At 48.5% G+C, this 23043-nt stretch overlaps 1 protein-coding gene across 4 annotated transcripts in view; it reads left to right on the top strand.

The window, feature by feature from the left end:
- The window catches only part of FLNB (filamin B), a 166383-nt gene that overhangs the window by 139171 nt on the left and 4169 nt on the right, over nt 1–23043 (top strand). For all 4 annotated transcript variants that reach the window (XM_064367262.1, XM_064367263.1, XM_064367264.1 and 1 more), the window contains 10 exons: nt 1026–1184; nt 1481–1684; nt 2984–3136; nt 3239–3361; nt 6281–6547; nt 7369–7506; nt 8838–8953; nt 13100–13232; nt 16533–16709; nt 21789–22007. In XM_064367262.1, coding sequence (XP_064223332.1) covers nt 1026–1184; nt 1481–1684; nt 2984–3136; nt 3239–3361; nt 6281–6547; nt 7369–7506; nt 8838–8953; nt 13100–13232; nt 16533–16709; nt 21789–22007 — 1689 coding nt within the window. The remainder of the gene's footprint in view (nt 1–1025; nt 1185–1480; nt 1685–2983; nt 3137–3238; nt 3362–6280; nt 6548–7368; nt 7507–8837; nt 8954–13099; nt 13233–16532; nt 16710–21788; nt 22008–23043) is intronic.

Below are 23043 nucleotides of genomic sequence, written 5' to 3' on the forward strand. Positions count from 1 at the left end.
CTGATAATCCAGGAAAAAGCAAGAGCTAGTATTTGGAGCACACTGTTACCGTGCCAGTGTGACTATAGTGTGCAAAGAGAAAGCTCTCAGATGGAGTATTCAGATCATACTTACTACAATAGTGCATGAGCTCAGAGATGCCTTTTTGCATCACTACTAGAAAAATTTTCTGCTATCCCTTTTTCAGATGGTAAAACTGAGGCTTTGCAGAGCAGTGGTGTAGCCAAGTTTGCCTATGGGTGAAGAGATCCAGGTTATCAAATTCTAAAGCCCATGCTCCTCACCTTGCTGTGTTCAGGTTATGCTTTCACTGGGTTATAAGGATGATGCACAAGGCAGGGTCCCTGTCCCCACAGTGTTTAGACCTGCCTGTGAAGCAGCCGGTGGTACTATGTGGAATGTGGTTGTTGTTTACCTGAGAAATGCCCACGGCCATGCCAGGCAGGCACGAGGTACCTTCAACTACCAAAGATTCCTATATTTTATTTTATTTTTGAGATAAAGTCTTGTTCTGTCACTCAGGCTAGAGTTTAGTGGCATGATCTCAGCTCACTGCAACCTCCACCTCCTGGGTTCAAGTGATTCTCCTGCTTTAGCCTCCCGAATAGCTGGGATTACAGTCGCCCTCCACCACACCCAGCTCATTTTTGCATTTTTAATAGAGATGAAGTTTCACCATGTTGGTCAGGCTGGTCTTAAACTTCTGACCTCAAGTGATCCGTCTGCCTCAGCCTCTCAAAGTGTTGGGATTATGCCCCTGGCCCAAAGATTTCTTTAAAAGTTGGTCCGTGGGGACGCAGGTCTCCGGGTCCTGCCAGCACTTTGTCTTTGCTGCAAGCAGGCATGAATCCCATCACTCTTCATTGGTTGGGTCTACTCCATGTCCAAGGCCCATTTTTTTCACTCAACTTTGTGTAATTAGTTCTTGCCTGTTCATCTGTGAACGGCATATGGCTTGGCAGCTCTGGGAAGCCGGGGTGACCACATGTAACGGGAGTCCTTTTGGGGGGTTGTTTGTTTCCCAGATGACAGCAGGCGGTGCTCCCAGGTGAAGTTGGGCTCGGCCGCTGACTTCCTGCTTGACATCAGTGAGACTGACCTCAGCAGCCTGACGGCCAGCATTAAGGCGCCATCTGGCCGAGATGAACCCTGTCTCCTGAAGAGGCTGCCCAACAACCACATTGGTGAGCTAGGCTACCCTTCCTGGCTGGAATCAGGACATCTTGGGTGGGAAACAGGGACTCCTGCAGTCCTTTCCTGGGAAATTGGTAGCACAATGGAGTGTGATATGGTAAACCTGCTGGGTCACACGCATGATAAACGTCCAAGTGTGTTTCCGTATGTTGATATCAACACTTTGAGACACTCTGGGTTGTTTGATGTCAGGAAAAGGGTCATATTTCTATTTTTGAGAGTGTGTCTCTCTCCTGCTTCCTCTCTGCCATCCCCGTTACAAACCCCAATCTGTGCTCTGGTCCAGGCATCTCCTTCATCCCCCGGGAAGTGGGTGAACACCTGGTTAGCATCAAGAAAAATGGCAACCATGTGGCTAACAGCCCCGTGTCCATAATGGTGGTCCAGTCCGAGATTGGTGACGCCCGTCGAGCCAAAGTCTATGGCCGTGGCCTGTCAGAAGGCCGGACTTTCGAGATGTCTGACTTCATCGTGGACACAAGGGATGCAGGTCTGTGGTCCCAGGGGAGAGGCCCAGAACTTGTGGGAACTGACTTCTTTTGCTGAGTCGGCTTCATCTTTTCATCCTACCAACTCCTTTTCCTTTCTGAGCATCCTTCAAGCTGTAGGTCCTTCTCCCTGCATTGTCATTTACGCCTCATGACCACGGGTGAAATGAGATTGTCTTTGTTTTTTTTTTGTTTTTTTTTTTGAGACGGAGTTTCGCTCTTGATACCCAGGCTGGAGTGCAATGGCGCGATCTCAGCTCACCGCAACCTCCACCTCCTGGGTTCAGGCAATTCTTCTGCCTCAGCCTCCTGAGTAGCTGGGATTACAGGCACGCGCCACCGTGCCCAGCTAATTTTTTGTATTAGTAGAGACGGGGTTTCACCATGTTGACCAGGATGGTCTCGATCTCTTGACCTTGTGATCCACCCGCCTCGGCCTCCCAAAGTGCTGGGATTACAGGCTTGAGCCACCGCGCCCGGCCTGTCTTTGTTTTTTAGATGATGAAACTGAGGCTTGCAAGGTTTAGAGTCCTCTCTGCACTAGGATCTGAACCCAGAGCCATGACACCTCGAAGACCCCTGTTTTCCCATCTGATCTTCCACCCTTGTTCTCAGCTTTCCAGGGTCCAGACAAAGGATGTTGGGTCGGCTGGCCAAGACCACGGTCATCTGAGCAGAGCTTTTGTGGAAATGAGGCATCTCTTTCCATTCTCTCTTGGAGATGGTTTGAGTTAGATTGCATCTTTCCCAAGCTTGTCACACCCCAATGCCTCCAGTCATCTGCTTTCTTGAGGGATGGCCACACTGGTGACTTCTAGACAAATTCTAGCCCAGAGGAGAGGGCTGGAGAATTTCTGGTCTTGGTTGGAAGATACTCCCTGTTAAACCGTTCAGTCTACTGACCTAGTTGAGGCAACCAGGGATTGTTTAAAAATTCAGAATCTCAGGTCTGGCTGGGGATAAACCCCCGAGGTGGTATGTGCCATTCTTGGAGACATGAGGGCAGAATGTCCTCCGCAACTGTTTGTACAGGACACATTCTCTATGGGATATTAGTAAATACCCTTGAGGAAAGGGTTCTCTGGTCAAAACCAGGTTCAGCAGGTTATTTCACTACAGGACTTCTCAGGGCCCTTAACCTACTCATCCCCCTCTGGGCTCTACAAACAAGGCCACCATTTACTTTCCTTCTGCTATGTAGAAATAGATGGAGCCTTAAGGATCAGATGTCCTTTTTCCATTCATCTGGCTCCCCCTTCCTGAGAAGGCTGTCAGAACAGCTTGGGGCTGCTGTGTTGCAGGTTATGGTGGCATATCCTTGGCAGTGGAAGGCCCCAGCAAGGTGGACATCCAGACAGAGGACCTGGAAGACGGCACCTGCAAAGTCTCCTACTTCCCCACCGTGCCTGGAGTTTATATCGTCTCCACCAAATTCGCTGACGAGCATGTGCCTGGTATGTGCGTTCCATTCCCCTCCAGGTGGGATGCCTGGGTTTTCTGTAAATGCCGTGCCTTGGCCTCTGGGCTGTTCACAGGAGCCTTCTTGGGTCTTGCAGGGAGCCCATTTACTGTGAAGATCAGCGGGGAGGGAAGAGTCAAAGAGAGCATCACCCGCACCAGTCGGGCCCCATCTGTGGCCACTGTCGGGAGCATTTGTGACCTGAACCTGAAAATCCCAGGTGGGTGTTGGGGACTAGTGGGGTGGGGAAGCCTTGGCTCCAGCCCTCAGGGCAGCGGGTGCCTTTGGGAACCAAGTTCAGGCATGGCCCAGAACATAGTATCTAAGTCGGCTGTGCTGACATCTTCATTTCACTTCATTTCATTATTTTCTTCTATGTTTATTTTCACAGAGACTTGTCCAAGAAAAATAAATCTGTTTACCTCGCTACCTTTTTCCTGTTCCAAATAAATATAGCTTTATTGTGGCACATGGGGGAAACATAGATAAGCTTTTAGATTTTTATATTTACTGTCTGTCAAATAGAATCATGTCAGTGAAAGAACGGGCCCTGCTGATGCCAGTGTCTGGAAGTATTTAAGAGGTGGCAGCCCAGCGGCGTCCTTCTAGTATTTCTCTTTCATTCCTGAAATTAGAACGAAGGCTGGGCTGCAGATCTAGCTGGGCCCCATCTAGCCCTTTGGCGGTGAATTGTTCCTCATGGGCCCCAATTAGCCAGTCAACAGGCCACACAGTCTGGCTGAAATGTGGCCCAAGGTCTTTCTATAAAAAGAAAAAATCCTTCTAGAGAGAAGCCACTGGGAGTGAAAGTTTTGAGGCTCCTCTGCCCAGAAGTTGACATGTCCTGTCAAATTCTACAGAGAAGGGAAATCTAAATCATCTTCAGATGGAGCTTGTGTTGTGAGCTCTGGAGAGGGGGCCGTCTTTCTACACTGCGTCCCCATCCTTCCTAACATGTCACTCAGCTGTTGACTCTGCCTTCTTGGCTTTAGATAACAGGTTCTTTTTGTGTAGTCACATCAATGTCAGGTCACATCAGAATGTGGTAAAAGCCTCATTACTGTACAGTTGAGACACGATCACTTAACAAGAGCTATACTGGGCCAGGCACAGTGGCTCACGCCTGTAATCTCAGCACTTTGGGAGGCCGAGGCGGGCAGATCACCTGAGGCAGGAGTTCAAGACCAGCCTGGCCAACATGGTGAAACCCATTTCTACAAAAATTAGCTGGGCATGATGGTGGGTGCCTGTAATCCCATCTACTCAAGAGACTGAGGTGGAAGAATCACTTGAACTCGGGAGGCGGAGGTTGCAGTGAGCCAAGATTGTGCCATTGCACTCTAGCCCGGGTGACAGAGCGAGACTCCATTTCAAAAAAAAAAAATTAGACATCCACCTTATCTCTTTCATGACCCTGAAAAAATGCCATTTCATTCTGTTGAATGATATTAAACTGTTGGTGATATTAAAAAAGAGATTCCTTTTCATGTCTAGATGCATCAACTGTCATTTCACATAGACTCATCTCTGCCTCAGCCCCCATCATCAGGGCTGCTCTGACATCCACCACCCTGTGCTCAAGCTGTGGGCCGGATGCCCAGGAGTGGGCTGGGCTGGTGCATTTCAGACACTGCCACGCCTTGGCAGACTGCCCTCCACATTTCTCCATATTCCCCCACCAGCCCTGGTGCTGTCTTTCCTTCTCACTTTGGCCAACTTGATGGAAAAATATGGCATCCAGTGTTCAGTTTCACAGCTTTGATGGCTAGTGATGTGTACTGTGTTTTCATTTGCTTTTACATTTCTCATTTTGCAAAATATCTGTTCCGTTCTCTTTGCTTATTTGTTTCTTGAGGAACTAGCAAGTGCCTGCGCAGTATGGACATTTTCCCTTTCTCTTAAGTCTCTTCCAGCTCTTGGCCATTTTGTTATTCTTTTAGTTACTTAGTACCAGATGACTCTGGGTGAGGCTCGATTTTCCCCTCATTACCCAAATGATCCTTGCGGAGATCCCCTCCTCTTAGAATGGAGGATGGCTCACTAACTTCAGAAGTCCTCCAGACCCAGGTTTTGCGGGGCATCTTTGTCAGTTTGGGCAAAATAACTTGAACTAGGTGGCAACCAACAGAACTGTATCCCTCACAGTTGTGGAGGCTGGAAGTCCAAAATCAGGGGCCCGCGTGGCCAGATCGTGGTGAGGACCCTCTTCCAGGATGCAGACCGACAGCATTCCCTGTATCCACACACGGTGGAGAGTGGAGGGAGCAAGCTGTCTGGACTCTTATAAGGCCACTGATCCCGTCACAGGGGGCTCCACTTTCATGACCCCATCTAATCCTAATTGCCTCCCCAAGGCCCTGCCTCTTAATCCCATCACATTGGTGGGGTAGGATTTCAATATTTGAATTTTGGAGGGGCAAGGACATTCAGTTCATAACATGAGTGACCCTCTTTTCAACCTCCCTTCCCTTTTCTGTCCTCAGGGGTCAGAGTCATGAGCTGCTCTGCCCAGATCCTGTGGGGCTGGAGGGTGCAGTTTCATACTGGCTCTAGGTGATGGCAGTGCTCCGTGCCCCGCATGCGGCCACCTGGCCTCACCATGGCAGTGCAGGCACAGTCGTTGGCATGACATGAGCAGCTCACATAGAGTGATGTGGTCTTGTGTCCTAGTGCTGGTGACCCAAGGCATTGCTTTTCTGAAAGTGTGGCCCCTGGTCTTCGGTTTGCTCAAAGCTTTGCTCACGCATGGTTTCCCTTTGCCATTGGGACTGACATATATTCACCTTTTTCTCTAACTTTGTCTTGTTGCCTAAAAGAAATGGCAAAGCTTCTTGACAGTAAGGGATGACGGCTCTTATTTACCTACTGTGGAAAGGAGCGCGTGTATGCATGATGGATGACCGTGTCACCTTTGGCAAGAAGTCTCAGTGCCCCTAGCATGGGTGGCCTGAAGGGCCCTGCCTGCTCCATGCTGGCCACAGGAGGGCAGGCACCCAGCCTGAAGGGAAGGAAGTCTGGGCACCCCTCGTCCACTGGGCTGCACACACCTTGCTCTCGGCTGCTTGCCCTGCATGTCCTGCCTTGCCTCAGGCCCTTACCCTAACCCTCTTCTCTCTCCCAACCTCCCTCCCTCTTTCAGAAATCAACAGCAGTGATATGTCGGCCCATGTTACCAGCCCCTCTGGCCGTGTGACGGAGGCAGAGATTGTGCCCATGGGGAAGAACTCGCACTGCGTCCGGTTTGTGCCCCAGGAGATGGGCGTTCACACGGTCAGCGTCAAGTACCGTGGGCAGCATGTCACTGGCAGCCCCTTCCAGTTCACCGTGGGGCCACTTGGTGAAGGAGGTGCCCACAAGGTGCGGGCAGGAGGGCCCGGCCTGGAGAGAGGAGAAGCGGGAGTCCCAGGTGAGCATTCCTGGCAGCTCTTTCACTGGGGAAGAATATGAGTTGAGCCCAGACAGTGTGAGCACCCACATACTTTTTTGCCCTGTTCTAAAGAGAAGACTTCTGATAGGTGGCGTTAAGGGGCATTCTTTAAAACAAGGCATCTGTGACTAAGTCTGGCACACTTTATGACTAAGCTTTGCTCACCTACGTAAAGCTAAACAGGCTTCTCATTGGGAGCCTTCTTGGAGCCTGTAACTTCTTAGTGTGCATCTGAGTCTCTCACTGGGGAGCAGAGTAATACTGTTTCCAGAGCATCTTGCAGGGCTGATGTTCTGTGAAACACACTAGAAAGCTACAAAACTGACTCAGCATTCTTTTCTATGGTTGCTGGTGGGAAGCTGTGTGGGTAAAAAAATGGAACATTCTCATCTTTTTCTGGCTTGGTTAAGGTGTATTCATTTTTAAATTTTTTTATTTGATACTCTTTTTTTCTTTTTTTGTTTGTTAGAAATGGGGGTCCCGCTATCTTGCTCAGGCTGGTCTTGAACTCCTGGGCTCACGTGATCCTCCCGCCTTGGCCTCCCAAAGTGCTGGGATTACAGGCGTAAGCCACTGCATCGGACTAGTTAAGATGCATTTAGAGGACTCCAGATGTCTTACGAATTTGGTTATCGCTAGTGATGCTTTGGAAACTTCATCGATTGACCTTGCTTGGGTTCTGAGAAAGAGGAAGCAGCTTGCAACAAACTAAACCTAGCACTGCAAATTTGAGCAAGAATGGAAGAGGGGCATGTGTTCTGCAGGGCTTACTCGCTAACCAGGTGTCTCTTTGCTCTCAGCTGAGTTCAGCATTTGGACCCGGGAAGCAGGTGCTGGAGGCCTCTCTATCGCTGTTGAGGGCCCCAGTAAGGCCGAGATTACATTTGATGACCATAAAAATGGGTCGTGCGGTGTGTCTTATATTGCCCAAGAGCCTGGTATGTATTCAGGGGTCACAAGAGGACATTTTCCTTGTTTAAACATGGTTAGGTTGCAAGGAACAGAAATTCATCAAATTTACTGAAGTCAGTGAGGAATTTATGTGTATGGGCACATGGGAGAGCCTTCTAGAAATCCAGTTGCAAGATACACGGCCTGACCTCCAAAGGGTGGGAACGCTTGCTCTGGTTGTCTCTTGCCTTTCTCCATTAGCCTCTCTGCTTCGTGCTTTCATTCAATGGCTTCATTCTTTCCAGCCGCTATCTGCCTACCCATGGCTACCCTGGCTGGCTTCCCCAGAAGAGTGGCCTTGGCATCTGAGCTCCCTCAAGCAGGAGTTCTTAACCTTTTGTGTGCCATTGACTCTTGCCATCTGGCAAAGCCTATGGGGACTGTTCTTGGGATAATGTTTTAAAACACATAAAATGAAATATGTCACACACTATAAAGGAAATTAATGATATTAAAATAGTTACCAAAATCTTACAAGAACAGATATGCAACACAGAAACATGCATATCTTCGTTAATACATTAAATCATAAGATTTGGTGCCAGTATATTAGCTGTCATCAAGATAATAAGTGAAAATGATACGTCAAAGTATCTGTAAAACTGTAAGATGACATAAAAACATCTTTTTTTTTTTTTTTTGAGATGGAGTCTCCTTCTGTCGGCCAGGTTGGAATGTAGTGGTGTGATCTCAACTCACTGCAACTTCTGCCTCCCAGGCTCAAGTGATTCTCCTGCCTCAGCCTCCCAAGTAGCTGGGATTACAGGCATGTGCCACCACTCCCAGCTAATTTTTGTATTTTTAGTAGAGACAGGATTTTACCATGTTGGCCAGGCTGGTCTTAAACTCCAGACCTCAAGTAATAAGCCTGCCTCGGCCTCCCAAAATGCTGGGATTATAGGCGTGAGGCACCACACTCAGCCAACATCTATGATTTTTAATGGTGATATAAGTCACATGTACTTAAAACATGCTGTTATTCCTTATCAACATTTCTGAAGAAATGAAACGGTAAATTTCAGTCATAGGTTAGTGAAAATTAAAATCTAGTTTTTTTCCCATTCAAGTCCGTGGATCTCCTGAATTCAATACACAGGCCATTTGAGGACCCTGTGGGCCCCCGGTTAAGAGTCTTTGGCCTTGCCCACTAAGGAAATCATATCGGCCCAGCCTCAGCCAGACAGCTCCTCTCAACCAATCAGCTGTGGACATTGAGGAGGGCTGGGTCTCTCCCAAGACATTTTAGCCCTTGGTGAGAAGCAAGAGGCCACTCTGGGTCCAGAGTCTCTGACGTGATGGGACTTTTCTGTCCTCATAGGTAACTACGAGGTGTCCATCAAGTTCAATGATGAGCACATCCCAGAAAGCCCCTACCTGGTGCCGGTCATCGCGCCCTCCGACGACGCCCGCCGCCTCACTGTTATGAGCCTTCAGGTGAGACGCAAGGAAGCATCCATCTCCTTGGCCACAGGCCAACCAGTGAGACCCCTGGGCTCCTGAGGCCGCTTCAATGCCCACTTAGGTGCTGAGGCCCCTATATGCATTTTGACCACAGATGTCACCTAGTCATTGGGGGGCTTTCCCGTGACAGAGTCAACTTCCCATACACTTAGGGCAGATGACACTTGGAGCAAGCAAAAACAGAGCCACAGTCAACAACACACCTTAACGTTTGGGGACAAGTTTGTTTTTAAAGGTTTATTTAAGAGAAACAAAGGAAGCCTGTTAATAATTGGTTAAGGGATAACAAGGGCTTTCAAAACAAAACGGAAACAGAAATAACAGTGCAGTGACATTTCAGCCTGCTGTTGTTGGCTGCCTTTCCTCAAGAAAGCCAATTGCAATTTATTTTATTATGACTTATTTATAATAAGTGTGCAGGGAACTATATTAAGAGCTTTATCAGTGTTACTTCAGTAAATTGTTGCAATAGCCTGACAAGTAGGTTCTTTGGATCCCATTTTGATGATGGAAAAACAGAGGTGCAAGGAGGTTTCGTCCACTGGGAACCAGCTAGCATGAGGCAGCGCAGGGGCTGCGTGACTCCAGAGCCTGTGCTTTTTTTTGTTTGGTTTTGGTTTTTGTTGTTGTTGTTGAGATGGTGTCTCGCTCTGTCGTCCAGGCTGGACTGCAGTGGCATGATCTTGGGTCAGTGAAACCTCTGCCTCCCGGGTTCAAGTGATCCTTCTGCCTTAGCCTCCTGAGTAGCTGAGACTCCACACACGTGCCATCCCACCCAGCTAATTTTTGTATTTTTTGTAGAGATGGGGTTTCACCATGTTGGCCAGGCTGGTCTAGAACTCCTGACCTCAGGTGATCAGCCCTCCTCGGCCTCCAAGTGCTGGGATTACAGGTATGAGCCATTGTGCCTGACCAGAACCTGTGCCCTTAACTGCGGCCTCTTTAACTGCCACCTGACACTGTGGCACATGGTTTCATAGTCCATCCCATTAGGATACCAGGAGAGGCAACACTTCTCATCCTAAACAGGTCACTTAATTCAAGCTTGCACTAGCACCTTCAGCCAAACTAAGAACCAGCATGGACGCCTCTGGGTTTTTGCCCAGGACAGTGAAAAATAATTAGGTATCTGAACTGGGAGTAGCAATTAAGTTGTGAAATAATAACAAAACCCCAAAATATGATTTCTGGGTAAGAGTTTCTAAATAGCCTTAAGCCTGCCCCCAGTTCTTGAAAATATTGGATTGATTTAAAATCCAATCTGATGCCTAAGATTTATGATATCATTGGCTCTAGTTCCATAGGCATGGTTTACATTTGAGATTCTAATCGTACTCTGAGGGGAATTGGGATCCCTCCAGTCGTTCCAAACATTAGTCTTTCATTTCGGGATGCAAACAGAACCCAAACCAGACTCACAGTCCACACATTGAAGCGGCCTCCTCCAGGGAATACCAAGGGTCCTAACTGGTGACTGTGGTGTAGATGTTTTTCTTGTGTTTCATTTAAAGGCTTCTTAGCAGAAGTGTCTTTTGTGGCCGACTTAACTAAAACCTACGGAGGGAGATAAACCCAGCACTTTTTGAGGGCAGGAGCTGGCCTCATGCATCTCGAAGATTTCTTTCCGATCTTCCGAGGCGTTTATCTCCCTCTTGAGGATTTAGCGGCATCCGGATTCAGGTAATGTAAATGATTCTGTCTAAAAGGAGCTGGCTTGGAAAAATCCTCTCCAGGAAACTTTTCTGAAGAGTCCTCTCGTCATAGCTGGGTCATAAATGTTTCAGTAAGTGCACAGCAGGCTGTTTCTCAAGCTTTTGTAACCAGCTGCTGCGCCGGGAGGGGCGTGTTTGTCAGCATCGCCCCCTGTTCTTCCTGGGTCATTTGATGCCGAGTGATATGTAAATTATTGATCAGAGATTTTTGCGGAGGCCCACGCAGCAACATCTGGTGCTGGTTAGCAAAGAGAGGCATGTATCATTTTGTCTTGCTTTTGAGACTTTTTAGAAAATTGGGGTAGGCTGGCACTGGGGGTGGAGGTGGGATGGGAGTGATTTGGTTATCAAAGACTCTTAATTCTGCGTTCCATCCTCCCTCCTCAGTCTATATAGCCCCAGGGCAGCACAGTCCAATAGCAGGTTCTGCAGTGATTGAGATGTTCCACGTCTACACTGTGCAGCTTGATAGCCACTAACCACACGTGACTATCGAACATCTGAAATGTGGCCAGAGGAACCAAGGAGCTGAATTTTTAAGTTTTATTTAAGTGCATTAAATTTAAATATATGTATATATGGCCACATGTGGCTGGTGACTACTAAATTAGACAGTGTAGCTTTAGGGCCTTACCATGAAGATGTGGTTCTTGGGTCAGTTCTTGGACCTCAGCATCACTTGGGAACTTCAGTCCCAGACCCACTGGATCAGAATCTGCTTTTTTTTTGTTTTGTTTTTTTGAGATGGAGTCTCGCACTGTCACCCAGGCTGTAGTGCAGTGGTGTGATCTCGGCTCACTGCAATCTCTGCCTCCTGGGTTCAGGCAATTCTCCTGCCTCAGCCTCCTGAGTAGCTGGGACTACAGGTGTGTGCCATCATGCCCACCTACTTTTTTTGTATTCTTAGTAGAGATGGGGTTTCACCACATTGGTCAGGATGGTTTCAATCTCCTGACCTCGTGATCCACCTGCCTCGGACTCCCAAAGTGCTGGGATTACAGGCATGAGCCACCACACCAGGCCATCCATCTGGGGATCTTATTAAAATGCAGATTCTGAGGCCAACTACAGTGGCTCATGCCAGTAATCTCAGCACTTTGGGAAGCCAAGGTGGGCAGATCATGAGGTCAGGAGATTGAGACCGTCCTGGCTAACACAGTGAAACCTTGTCTCTACTAAATATTCAAAAAATTAGCTGGGCGTGATGGTGTGCACCTGTAATCCCAACTATTTGAGAGGCTGAGGCAGGAGAATCACTTGAACCCAGGAGGCAGAGATTGTGGTGAACCGAGATCGTGCCATTGCACTCTAGCCTGGGCAAAATGAGTGAAACACCGTCTCAAAAATAAAAATAAAAAAGATACCCAGATGGTTTGCTTGCACATTAAGTGTGAGCCGTGCTGCTTTAGAGTTATTGCCTGAGGAATGGCTGTCCAACCAAGTTTAAATCAAAATTGCTGACTTGTAAAATATTGCTGTTTGGAATTGGCCAGTCTTAAAATACCTCAAATGTTGTTGCTCAGCTTTGTTCTTAACCATCTGAACTTCTGATCCCCTCCTCCCAGAAGAGGAGATAGTTTCCAAGACAAAGTATCTTGGAAACTGATCTGGGGAAAAGCAAAAGCTGTGCCTTTCTATGGCATCTTGTGGGGATACGACCTCTAAATGCATATTAATATTTAATAATAAGCTGATGTTTTCTAACCTCCCTGTGTGTGGGGCGGGCCCTGTGCTGAATGTTTTGCATGGACAGCTTCATTTGATCTTTATAGTAGCCCTCCAGATAGATCATTATTATGACCGTTTTACAGATGAGGAAACCGAGACTTGAAGAGGTTTGGCAACCTGGTTATATAGCTAGGAAACAGTGGGAAATCCAGATCCAGCTGATTCTTAACTGCTATGCAGTACTGCCTCCTTTGCACACATAGTCCTTTATAATAGGTTCCTCCAGGTCTGCCTTTGAGATAACAAACATCATAACATAAAACTGTGTTCATGTTCATAAGTGCGTGACTTTGTTAGCTGCCGGTATCCTCCTAAAAGAGGATACTTTTTTGGTCTAGAACATACTGGGTTTTCTGGCCTGCACAGGTGTTATTTTGAATGCTGAGATGATAGCCGTTTTGACTGGGATGTCTCAAGTATCCAAACCCGAAATCATCTCTTCCAGGCTGAATCAAGATGGTTTGCATAGGAGGCCATGAAGATGCATGTCTCTGCTATCTTATATTTTATGTTAAAAATGTGGAATGGCTCACCTGCTCGTTTGTTGTCGTGTTATATAGAAAACCATTCTGGGCCTATTTGCATGAGAACTGTCACCTGGAGTTTTGGGTAGGGTCAGTGTGTGCCACTGAGCAGGAATCCCGAGGGCCATAACCTGTCTAATGTATTAAATTCTCAGGAATCGGGATTAAAAGTTAACCAGCCAGCATCCTTTGCTATAAGGTTGAATGGCGCAAAAGGGAAGATTGATGCAAAGGTGCACAGCCCCTCTGGAGCCGTGGAGGAGTGCCATGTGTCTGAGCTGGAGCCAGGTGAGCAGGAGGCCTGGTTGGGGGTCCCAGCACCAGCACTTTGCAGCAGAATGTTCCTGTAAATGTGCGTCCCGAAGGATTGTTCAATTTCATTACTGCCAGTGAGCCTCTGAATTCCCTTTGCTGTTGCCAGACATTGTTTATAAATTAGGGTTTAGACATTTGCCAGAGATAGGCAGACCCTTTACCCTAGGAGAGAATGCTCATTCTTTCTTTCTTTTTTAAACAAATGCTGGGCTGGGTGCAGTGCCTTAACCTGGGAGATCAAGGCTGCAGTGAGCTATGATCGTGTCACTGCACTCCAACCTGGGTGACAGAGCGAGACCCTGTCTCAAACACACACACACACACACACACACACACCACAAAAACAAATGCTGCTTTATTTTCTGTTAGTTTTTCAAATTCCTTTTGGAGGACATTCATCATGATTTTTCTCTCATATCCTAACAACATCTTATAGATTTTTATTATATTGTCGACCTTATGACATGAGTAAGCACACTTTGATCTCACTTTAAGGGAAAGGTAGGTTAATGTTCTGTAAATTTAAAAAAGGAAATCTGGGTCTCTAGGCCCTAATGTCCTAAGATTTTTCTTGCTTTGTGCCTTGGTATATGGAATTCTCTGATTTAATCAACTTTAAAGAGAGTGCTACTGGTGAACATTTATTAAGGGTCAGAAACTTGAAGGAAGGTATAAGGCTGAGGAATATATTATTTCTGCTCAAAGTTTAATGAAGGTCTGGCCAAAAAAACAGATAATGACCCCAAATGATCGCCAATACCACAGGAGAACTGAAAAGCAAATGGTGAAGATGGTTAGAGCAGGACAGAGAAATAGTTTCTGCCTCGGTGAGTTCAGGAGGGCTTCTCAGAGGAGGTGACATTTAATGTAGGCCTTGATGTATGAGAGGGAGAGACCTATGATCAGTGCCTTATAGGGCATTTGTTTTATGCCTGGCTATATTTATATAGTGTAGTTAGAAATCTAGGATCTGACCAGGCATGGTGGCTCATACCTGTAATCCTAGCACTTCAGGAGGCTGAGCTAGGAGGATCACTGGAGCCCAGGAGTTCAGGACCAGCCTGGGCAACATAGCGAGACCCCTTCTCTACAAAATAAAGTAAAAAATTGAGCCAGGCATGGTAGCACGCACCTGTAGTCCCAGCTACTTGAGGGGGATGAGGTGGGAGGATCGCTTATGTCCAGGAGGTTGAGACTGCCGTGAGCTGTGTTCATGCCACTGCACTCCAGCCTGGGTAACACAGCAAGACCCTGTCTCTAAAAGAAAGAAAAAGAAATGTAGGATCTGTGTGAACATTTAGATCTATTTTTCCCAGTAGGCAGAAAGGGCAGTGGGGAGCTTCAGGAGGAACAAGTGTGAGGGATGGGTTAGATCCCGGTTTTAGTCTGAAAGGCCAAGTGGCGAGCTGGTGCTCCCAGAGTGGTCCATTAGAAAAAGCAGCAGCATTGGAAATGGAGAGGAGGGACTTGAAGCCAGACAGATATGGTGGCCATAGAGAGCGAGAGAGAGAGTCCCTTCCAAAACGTTCCATGTAGCTTAGTGATTGGGTCAGAAGTTGATAGTGCAGTTATCAAAACTAGGGCCACCGAGCCAGAGGGTGGATAAGGATTGGTCAGGGCTTTAAATGGTTTAATTCTTTTATTTTGAGGGAATTTGAAGGATCCTCGATACCCAAATGGAGATGCTTACTAGATCACTGTGAGGTTCAGTGGCCTCAGCCCCAACAGTCCCTCACTGGGTACCCTCCCTCTTCTCTTAAAGCCAGTGTGCTTCAGGGGAAGCTGGCTCCACCCCAGGCAGGATTTGAAGCCCTACAAATATATGCAATCATCAGTGTGACACAGTTACTATTGATTGGAAATTATAGAATACCCAACTCAAGCCAACTCACACCATAAAGGGGCGAAATACGTGTGTAACTAGAAACTTCAAGATCCTGGCTGGGTGCGGTGGCTCGTGCCTGTAATCCCAACACTTTGGGAAACCAAGGTGGGCGGATCATGAGGTCAGGAGTTCGAGACCAGCCTGGCCAATGCAGTGAAACCCCGTTTTTCCTAAAAATACAAAAATTAGCTGGGAGTGTTGGCAGGCACCTGTAATCCCAGCTCTTGGGAGGCTGAGGCAGGAGAATCGCTGAGATCACGCCATTGTCTGTCTCAAGAAAAAAAAAAAAAAAAAAAGCACATTGGCTTTAAGGGAGGTGGGTGGGGACCCAGCTAGGGGACTGTTGGGGGATGTTCGGTGCCAAAGGATGTAGCATGGACAGCTCCATGGAGATGCACCTCTGTGGAGAGCCCCAGAGGGAAGGAGAAGAGCTTTGGGGAACATCAAGTCTGAAGGGAATGAAGAGTACTAGGAGCCAGGGGGAGACTGAGAGACTAGACTACCTGGAATGGTGGGAGGAGAACAGGCTCTCTGCATCCCGCGTGGAAGGCTTCAAGGAGGAGGTGGTGGTCAGGTGGTACACAATGGGTGGATGTTCTAGGTGCCCACTTCAATTAACAGATGATATTGCTACACGCTGTGACCCAAGTGCACAGCCAAAAACCTGCCCCGGGGGGCAGTTCCTAGCTCTGAGCTTAATGAAGGAGCATTAATACCAATTGGAACAATTTTTTTCCAGTTCAAATGGCCAAATAGAGAAACGTAGAAGAAGTGAGGTTTTCTTTTTTCCCTTCATATATATTCTTTTTTATTTCTTGTTATACTTTCCCAAAACAGAGACATTCAACAGTAGCGAGAATGGCCATCTCCCAGCATTTTTTAAAACCACACCCCGCCATGGGTGAACAAAGTAAAGAGTAGTCGCCTGGAGTTCAGCTGAGTAAGCCACTGTGGAGCCTTAAGTGGTGAGGGCTTCCAGTTTCAGAGTGCTGTGTCTTCAACTTGTATCATCAGTTTAGTGGAAAAACAGAGTTTAATTTTGGTGAAATGAGATTCATCTCGTGACAGGACTAGTAACAGCATTCACTGAATTTCACATTCAAAAAGTGAGGTTTTTAAAGAAAGGAAGTGTTCTTCTGAGGCAGGGGCCGGAGTCTTGTCCTGTGTTTATAGGATTTGCGATATGGATGCCTTTCCTTTGGGGCTGATGAGGGATACACAGGGGAGGTTCGTCTGCTTCTGAAATCCAGGGTGCTGAGTGCCAGGCTCCCAGTAAAACTCTTGGTTTTTAATGGGCCATCTCAGGTTAGCCCCCCTCCTTTGTCATCACCGAACTTGGTGGCGTCCATTTGCCTGATTTCACACTGTGCCTTTCCTCATTCTCCTAGATAAGTATGCTGTTCGCTTCATCCCTCATGAGAATGGTGTCCACACCATCGATGTCAAGTTCAATGGGAGCCACGTGGTTGGAAGCCCCTTCAAAGTGCGTGTTGGGGAGCCCGGACAAGCGGGGAACCCTGCCCTGGTGTCTGCCTACGGCGCAGGACTCGAAGGGGGCGCCACAGGTAACCCACTCCTCTGCTTCTTGAAGCCTTAACTGAGCCAGCTCCAGGGACCAAGCCAGATGGAAATCCTCAAGCCCCGTGGAAGCTTTTCACACGCATTCCCCATGGAAACTGGGATCGTGCACACTTTGGAGGCACTTGCTGTCCAAAGCTGTTTCGGGAGTTGTGGTTTGACCCGCGATAAATCCAGAGTGAGAGCTTGATGGCCGTGTTATCACACCTCATTACTGTTAGTTGTGGTTCAGATTTCTTGTCTGCCAAGTTTCTTGACTTTCAGGACAGGATGCTGATAGTCAGGGAACACAGCACAGTGTCATAATTTTGAGGGTTTCTTTGCCTGCAGAGAATTCATGATGTGTCCAAGGGGGCTCCTACCATCTGTTCTTTCCCGTTGCCCGGGCTCCCAGAAATGCTCCCCTCCCAGCCTATCTCCTCCTCTTTTTTACTCTCGGATCTTAATGGAGGAGGAGACAAGACTGAAATGGTCAAAGAATTCTGGAGCTTTTTGGACCCATCACAGTTTATTTTATTCTTTGCCACAGATGAGACATGTTTGATTGTGAAAAATACAGGCAGTGCAGAAGTAAATAAAGTGGAACTCACTGCATCTTCTCTGCCTCCTCCCCCACCTGAGTCCAGAAGCAAACAGCTCCGGGGAGGGAGGACCTTCACCCTGTCTGTCATCTCCTTGTCCGCTTTCATTATTGGTTGCCGGGTTGGTTAGCTAATTGGTTCATTAGACAAGCAGACACAGAGTTTTGCTTTTGTCTTACAGAAGGAATCGGAGTGTATCTGCTGTGGCGCAGCTTGTGATTTGCTTTGATATCTTAAAGGTCTTTCAGATCTTCCCCTCCTTTTCCTGGCTGTAGTGAGGATTCCTGCTGTGAATCACAGTTATTTGAACAGGTGGCATCGGGTGGTGTGCAGTGAGTGCGTCACTGTTACGGAGGCTGCCAGGATCGGAAGCTGGTCCTTAGTCCCTGCAGGGAAAGTCCACAGTGTGGACTCACTGGGGCAAGTTTGCATTTGGTGTAACTTTGGACCCTCTCGGGGAAGCAGCCTGTCCTGGTTTCTTGAGTCTCTTGTGTGTGCACCCCCACCCCACATAAGGAGAGTGGGATGGAGCAGACTTGCCTCCCAGGGGCGAGGGAAGAGTGGCTGCATGGTTGCCTGGCACCCAGCCCCAGGAGCGAGTGTCCTGTGTGGCCAAGGGGCCCTCTCCAGGTGCAGGAGTGACTGGTGGGCTGGCAGGCTGCCCGGGACTCTGGCCAAAGCAGTGGCCTCAGCAAAGCCACCCACAGGGGTGGCATGAGTGCTGCCAGACTCCCCAGGCGAATCCAGTCTGGCTCCACCCCGAACTCTGGGCCGGCGGCTTGGCTTTTGTGAAAGGCGTGGTATCATTTTACCCTAAGTGATGTCCATTTTACAGATGAGAAAAGTGAGATGCAGAGGTTGAGACACTCCCCAAACAAACACTCCCCCAAAAAACAGTCAGTTGGGAGGAGGCAGAACCAGGAATCAATCCACGTCCCTGACCTCAGAGCCTATGTCCTGAACCCCAAAGCTTGGCCACCTCTCTAAGTGGCTGGCTCACCCAGAGGCAGTGACTGCATCCCAGCCCACTTGGGGGGTGTTCTAAAGCAGGACTCCTGCCCTCCCAGCTGCTCAGGAGTGGTTTCCAGGCAGCAGTGCTCACATTTGGGCTCTGAGCAGCTACTCACCTTTGAGGGCTCAGGTGGGGTCCTCCTGGCACTTGGAGTGTGCGGCAGGCTTCAGTCCAGGCCCCACAGCAGCTGCTGGGTCTCCCACGCTGGCCAGGACGCATCTCGCCCTCCTGCTGGCTCGCGCCGCCATGCCTGGGCCCTCTCCTACTTCCTTTTGGCTGTTCGCATACCTTTTTGGGAGCTTGAGTTTCAGCTTGGGTTTTCTGCAAGTGCTGGACACTGCTGAGAGAAGGAGCTGCTCTTACAGGGAAGCCCCCAGCCAGGAGGGGAGAGGGACAGAACCGGCCTGCTTCAAACCCTGTGTAAATATTGCTCTTGTCACAGGGAAGGCGTCTTGTTTTTCCAGCCCTCCCGCTCGCAAGCCTTTCCCTAAATATCCATCCTGAGATTACACAGCTGCAGTGTGCATGAAATGAAAAGGTATCTGCTCGGCCGCCAGAGCTGCTAGTATCTTGACCTTCCCAACAAAGCAAACCTCCCTCTGTTTTTATGGGGCGAGTTTGCTGTATCTCTTGGCTCAAGTTTTAAATGGTCCATTCTGTCGATTTTGGAGTAGGGGAATGTGGAGAATTTGAGGCGGGAGCTTGCTGGAGGAGGCTTGAGAGGCTGGGAGACAGACCAGGGGGCTCCGGGTTCTTTGGAGCTGCTGAGCAATTTTCCTAATGAAGTGATCCAGGAACCCCAGTGTGCTCGGAGTAGACCAGAAGGGCTGCCTTCCCTCTTTCTAGCCCCTTATCTGTCTTGAAGAACAAGCAGTGCTGTGTTTAACATGCATTAAACTCCCGGGAACTGAGCTGGACGTATTTGAGGGGTTGGGGGAAGACCATCATGCCGAGATGTTTTGTGGTGTCCAATAGAGATTATAGCTGGAGGTGGTGGTAAGAGACTTCTGCATGTGGGTTTTCTTCTTCCATCTTCTCTCAGGCAAGTGCTTTAGCTCCAGTTTGGACAGACTTTATGTTTAAATCCCAGTTCTGCTGGTCCCCAGCTGTGTGACTCCAGAGGAGTTATCAGACTTCACTGTGCCTCTGTTTCCTTTCCTGTAAAGGAGGAATAATAAGGGGACTCACCTAACAGCTTGTTCAGTGCCGTAGAGGAGGCAACAGCCGAGCAGTAGCTCCCGTCCCATAACCCCCGATTTCTCTTTTCCCAGCTCATGCCTTTTTGGGCCCTCACAGTCAAGACGAACTGATTTTTGTCTGATCAAGATATTGCATTAAGGCCAAATGGGTGCGGTGGCTCACGCCTGTAATCCAAGCACTTCAGGAGGCCAAGGCAGGAGGATTGCTTGAGGCCAGGAGTTTGAGACCAGCCTGGGTGACACAGTAAGACTCCATCTCTACAAAAAAAATTATTTTTTAAAGATGCACTTAGGAATAAAGCAGCTTGTTAAAGCATGGTGGAACATTCCCCTGCAGCCAGATCATTTCAACTTCACTTAATTCAAAAATACCTTTTTGGCCTGGCGTGGTGGCTCACACCTATAATCCCAACACTTTGGGAGGTAGAGGTGGGAGGATCACTTGAGCCTAGGTGTTTGAGACTAACCCAGGCAACACAGCAAAACAAAACAAAACAAAAATTTAATTAGCCAGGCATGGTGGTGCATGCCTTAAGTCCCAGCCACTTGGAGGCTAAAGCAGGAGGATGGATGGCTTGAGCCTGGAAGATTGAGGCTACGGTGAGCTGTGATCATGCCACTGTACTCCAGCCTGGGCAACAGAGGACCTTATCTCAAAAAATAATAATAATGAGGCCAGGTGTGTTGGCTCATGCTTGTAATCCCAGCATTAGCTCAAGGTGGGTGGATCTCTTGAGGGCAGGAGTTCGAGACCAGCCTGGCCAACATGGAGAAACCCTGTCTCTACTAAAAAATACAAAAATTCACTGGGTATGGTGGCAGGTACCTGTAATCCCAGCTACTCGGGAGGCCAAGGCAGGAGATTTGCTTGAACCTGGAAGGCAGAGGTTGCAGTGAGCCAAGATCATGACACTTCACTCCAGCCTGGGCAACAGAGCGAGACTCCATCTCAATAATCAATCAGTAAATAAAATATCTTTCTTTATCGTCACCTTATAGCTGCTTCCTGGATGGACACACTGTCTCCTTGCTGCTCACCACTCGCCTTCCCTATGCAGCCCCCGCCTCACAGCTGCTGCTTGAGGGGCTTCTTGGCTGCACAGATTAGATATCGTGACGAGGTTGAGATAATGAGGGGAGAGTGGAGCGACTTTGGAACATGGGACAGGAGCCTTAGGAGCTTCCAGGAACAGCTGGGTTGTGTTTGAGGGTTGCACGATAGCAGCTCTTTTGTTTTATTGATATCCAGAACAATAATTCTTTCTCTGGACTAGGAGCTATAATTAAACCAAAATATTTCCCAGCTGGGGCAGTGTCTAGGGCTCTGGCAGAAGCACAGCCCTGCGTGGGGATGCTATGCCAGGCATACCCCATAGAGGGCATTGTAGCGGGCATGCACGGGGCCTGATGACTGCAGGAGGCTCTCCCTGGGCCAGCTAAGGTGTCTCGGGGCTGCAGTTAGGGCATCTGAGGCAGCCCCACTGTCCACCCAGGGGTCAAGAGTTGGGCCTGGCACCATGGTTCATGCAGACATGGTTCAAATCCAGCTCTACCACTTTCTAGTTGTGTAGCATGACTGGCCCCCTCCCTGAGCCACAGTCATTTGTGAAGCGGGAATCACGGAAAGGATTCCATACCACATGCATAAATGGTGCTGTGCACAGGACCTGGAGCCCGCATGGGGCACACGTGCCCTGTCAGCGGGAGCTGCCGTTTTGTTCTTGTGCTTGTTGCTGGAATTTGTGGCAAAGTGGGTGGGCTGGCAGGTCACAGTGGCTGCACCCAGTCTGCAGCATGGTGCCTGGGGTGAGGGGCTAAGGAGGAATGGCGGAGACGCTTGGCTCCCCTGGCTTCTCCGAGTCTACCCAGAGAAGAAAGGAAGGTCAGAGGGGCCCACGCCTCCCCCACACCCTGGAGGGAGAGCTGGACTCTGGTGGCTGAAGCAGCACTTCAGGCTCACAGTGTGACACAGGCTGCTCGCCCTCAGCCGCAATGGCTCATGCCCAGAGGACAGAACAGGGTGTCCAGGCTGTTGGTGTTTGTGGGCAAAATATCAGCCATGCTCTTCCTCCCTTGGCCTCAGAAAGGGAGCTCCCACCCCATAGGGCCTGAGTTTCTCTCTGCCAGAAGTTCAGAGCTAGTTCTGGTGGGTTCCCTTGCCACCAGGGTGAGCCCTCTGTGAGGAGACCTGTGTGTGTCCCTCACCACGGCCTCAGTGCTCCCAGGAAAGCCCTCCAAGCCATCAACACGGCATTCTCTCTTCCTTTCTCCCAGGTATCCAGTCGGAATTCTTCATCAACACCACCCGAGCAGGTCCAGGGACATTGTCCGTCACCATCGAAGGTCCATCCAAGGTTAAAATGGATTGCCAGGAAACGTCCGAAGGGTACAAAGTCATGTACACCCCCATGGCTCCTGGTAACTACCTGATCAGCGTCAAATACGGTGGGCCCAACCACATCGTGGGCAGTCCCTTCAAGGCCAAGGTGACAGGTAACGATCGACCAGCTTTGGAGTTACTCTCTCTTCCTGGGGAGCTGGTTTTGCCAGATCAATCATAGTGGAAACTGTGCATGGTTTTAGATGTGTTAAAGCTACTTTGAACTTTGAATGTCAGTAAAAGTATGAGATGTCAGAGGGCGGTGTTTGAAGCTTGCGAAAGTCCGCAGAGTGGAGCCGTGCAGGGGTTGAGAGAGCATGTTAGGTGGTTTTCTGTCTCTAACAGAAGAAAACATACTGAAATCTTACGTATTTGTTTAGATCAGGGCCCGAAAAATCCCGTCATTTCTAATTTTCACTTTTAAAATAATCAAAAGGTTTTATTATACTTATAAAAATGTGTCTCCTCCAAAACACTAGAAAAAAATACCAAACTATGAAACCCACCTCACAGCCACCACCCAAGGTAACTAAGCACCATGAACACGCGGTAAATCCCTTGCACGCGTCATGATTCACTGTTATGTAAAGTATGGAGGTTCATTGCAGAAAAATTAGAAAATTCAGATAGGAAAATCCTTACTCATGCACAGAATCATTTTTTGGGTTTTTGTTTGTTTGTTTTTTGTTTTTGTTTTTTTTGAGATGGAGTTTTGCTCTTGTCCAGGCTGGAGTACAATTGCATGATCTCGGCTCACCAAGCCTCCACCTCCCGGGTTCAAGCGATTCTCCTGCCTCAGCCTCATGAGTAGCTGGGATTACAGGCGTGCGCCACCACGCCCAGCTAATTTTGTATTTTTAGTTGAGATAGGGTTTCTCCATGTTGGTCAGGCTCGTCTTGAACTCCCAATCTCAGATGATCCACCCACCTCGGGCTCTCAAAGTGCTGGGATTACAGGCGTGAGCCACTGTGCCTGGCCCATTTTTTGATATTTCATTATATGTCATCCCAAACTTTTATACTGCTTATACATAGACTATTTTATGTAAATAGAAAGATGTGAATTTCACAGACACATCTCTGTGGGGGGATGATTGGGGGGGTTCTAGGTCTTGTCAGCCAAGGCCGGACTCATCCATTTGCCCAGAA

Source organism: Aotus nancymaae, unplaced genomic scaffold (assembly GCF_030222135.1).
Source record: "Aotus nancymaae isolate 86718 unplaced genomic scaffold, 86718_ANA_hifiasm-v0.15.2.pri h1tg000067l, whole genome shotgun sequence".
Classification (NCBI taxonomy): Eukaryota; Metazoa; Chordata; class Mammalia; order Primates; family Aotidae; genus Aotus; species Aotus nancymaae.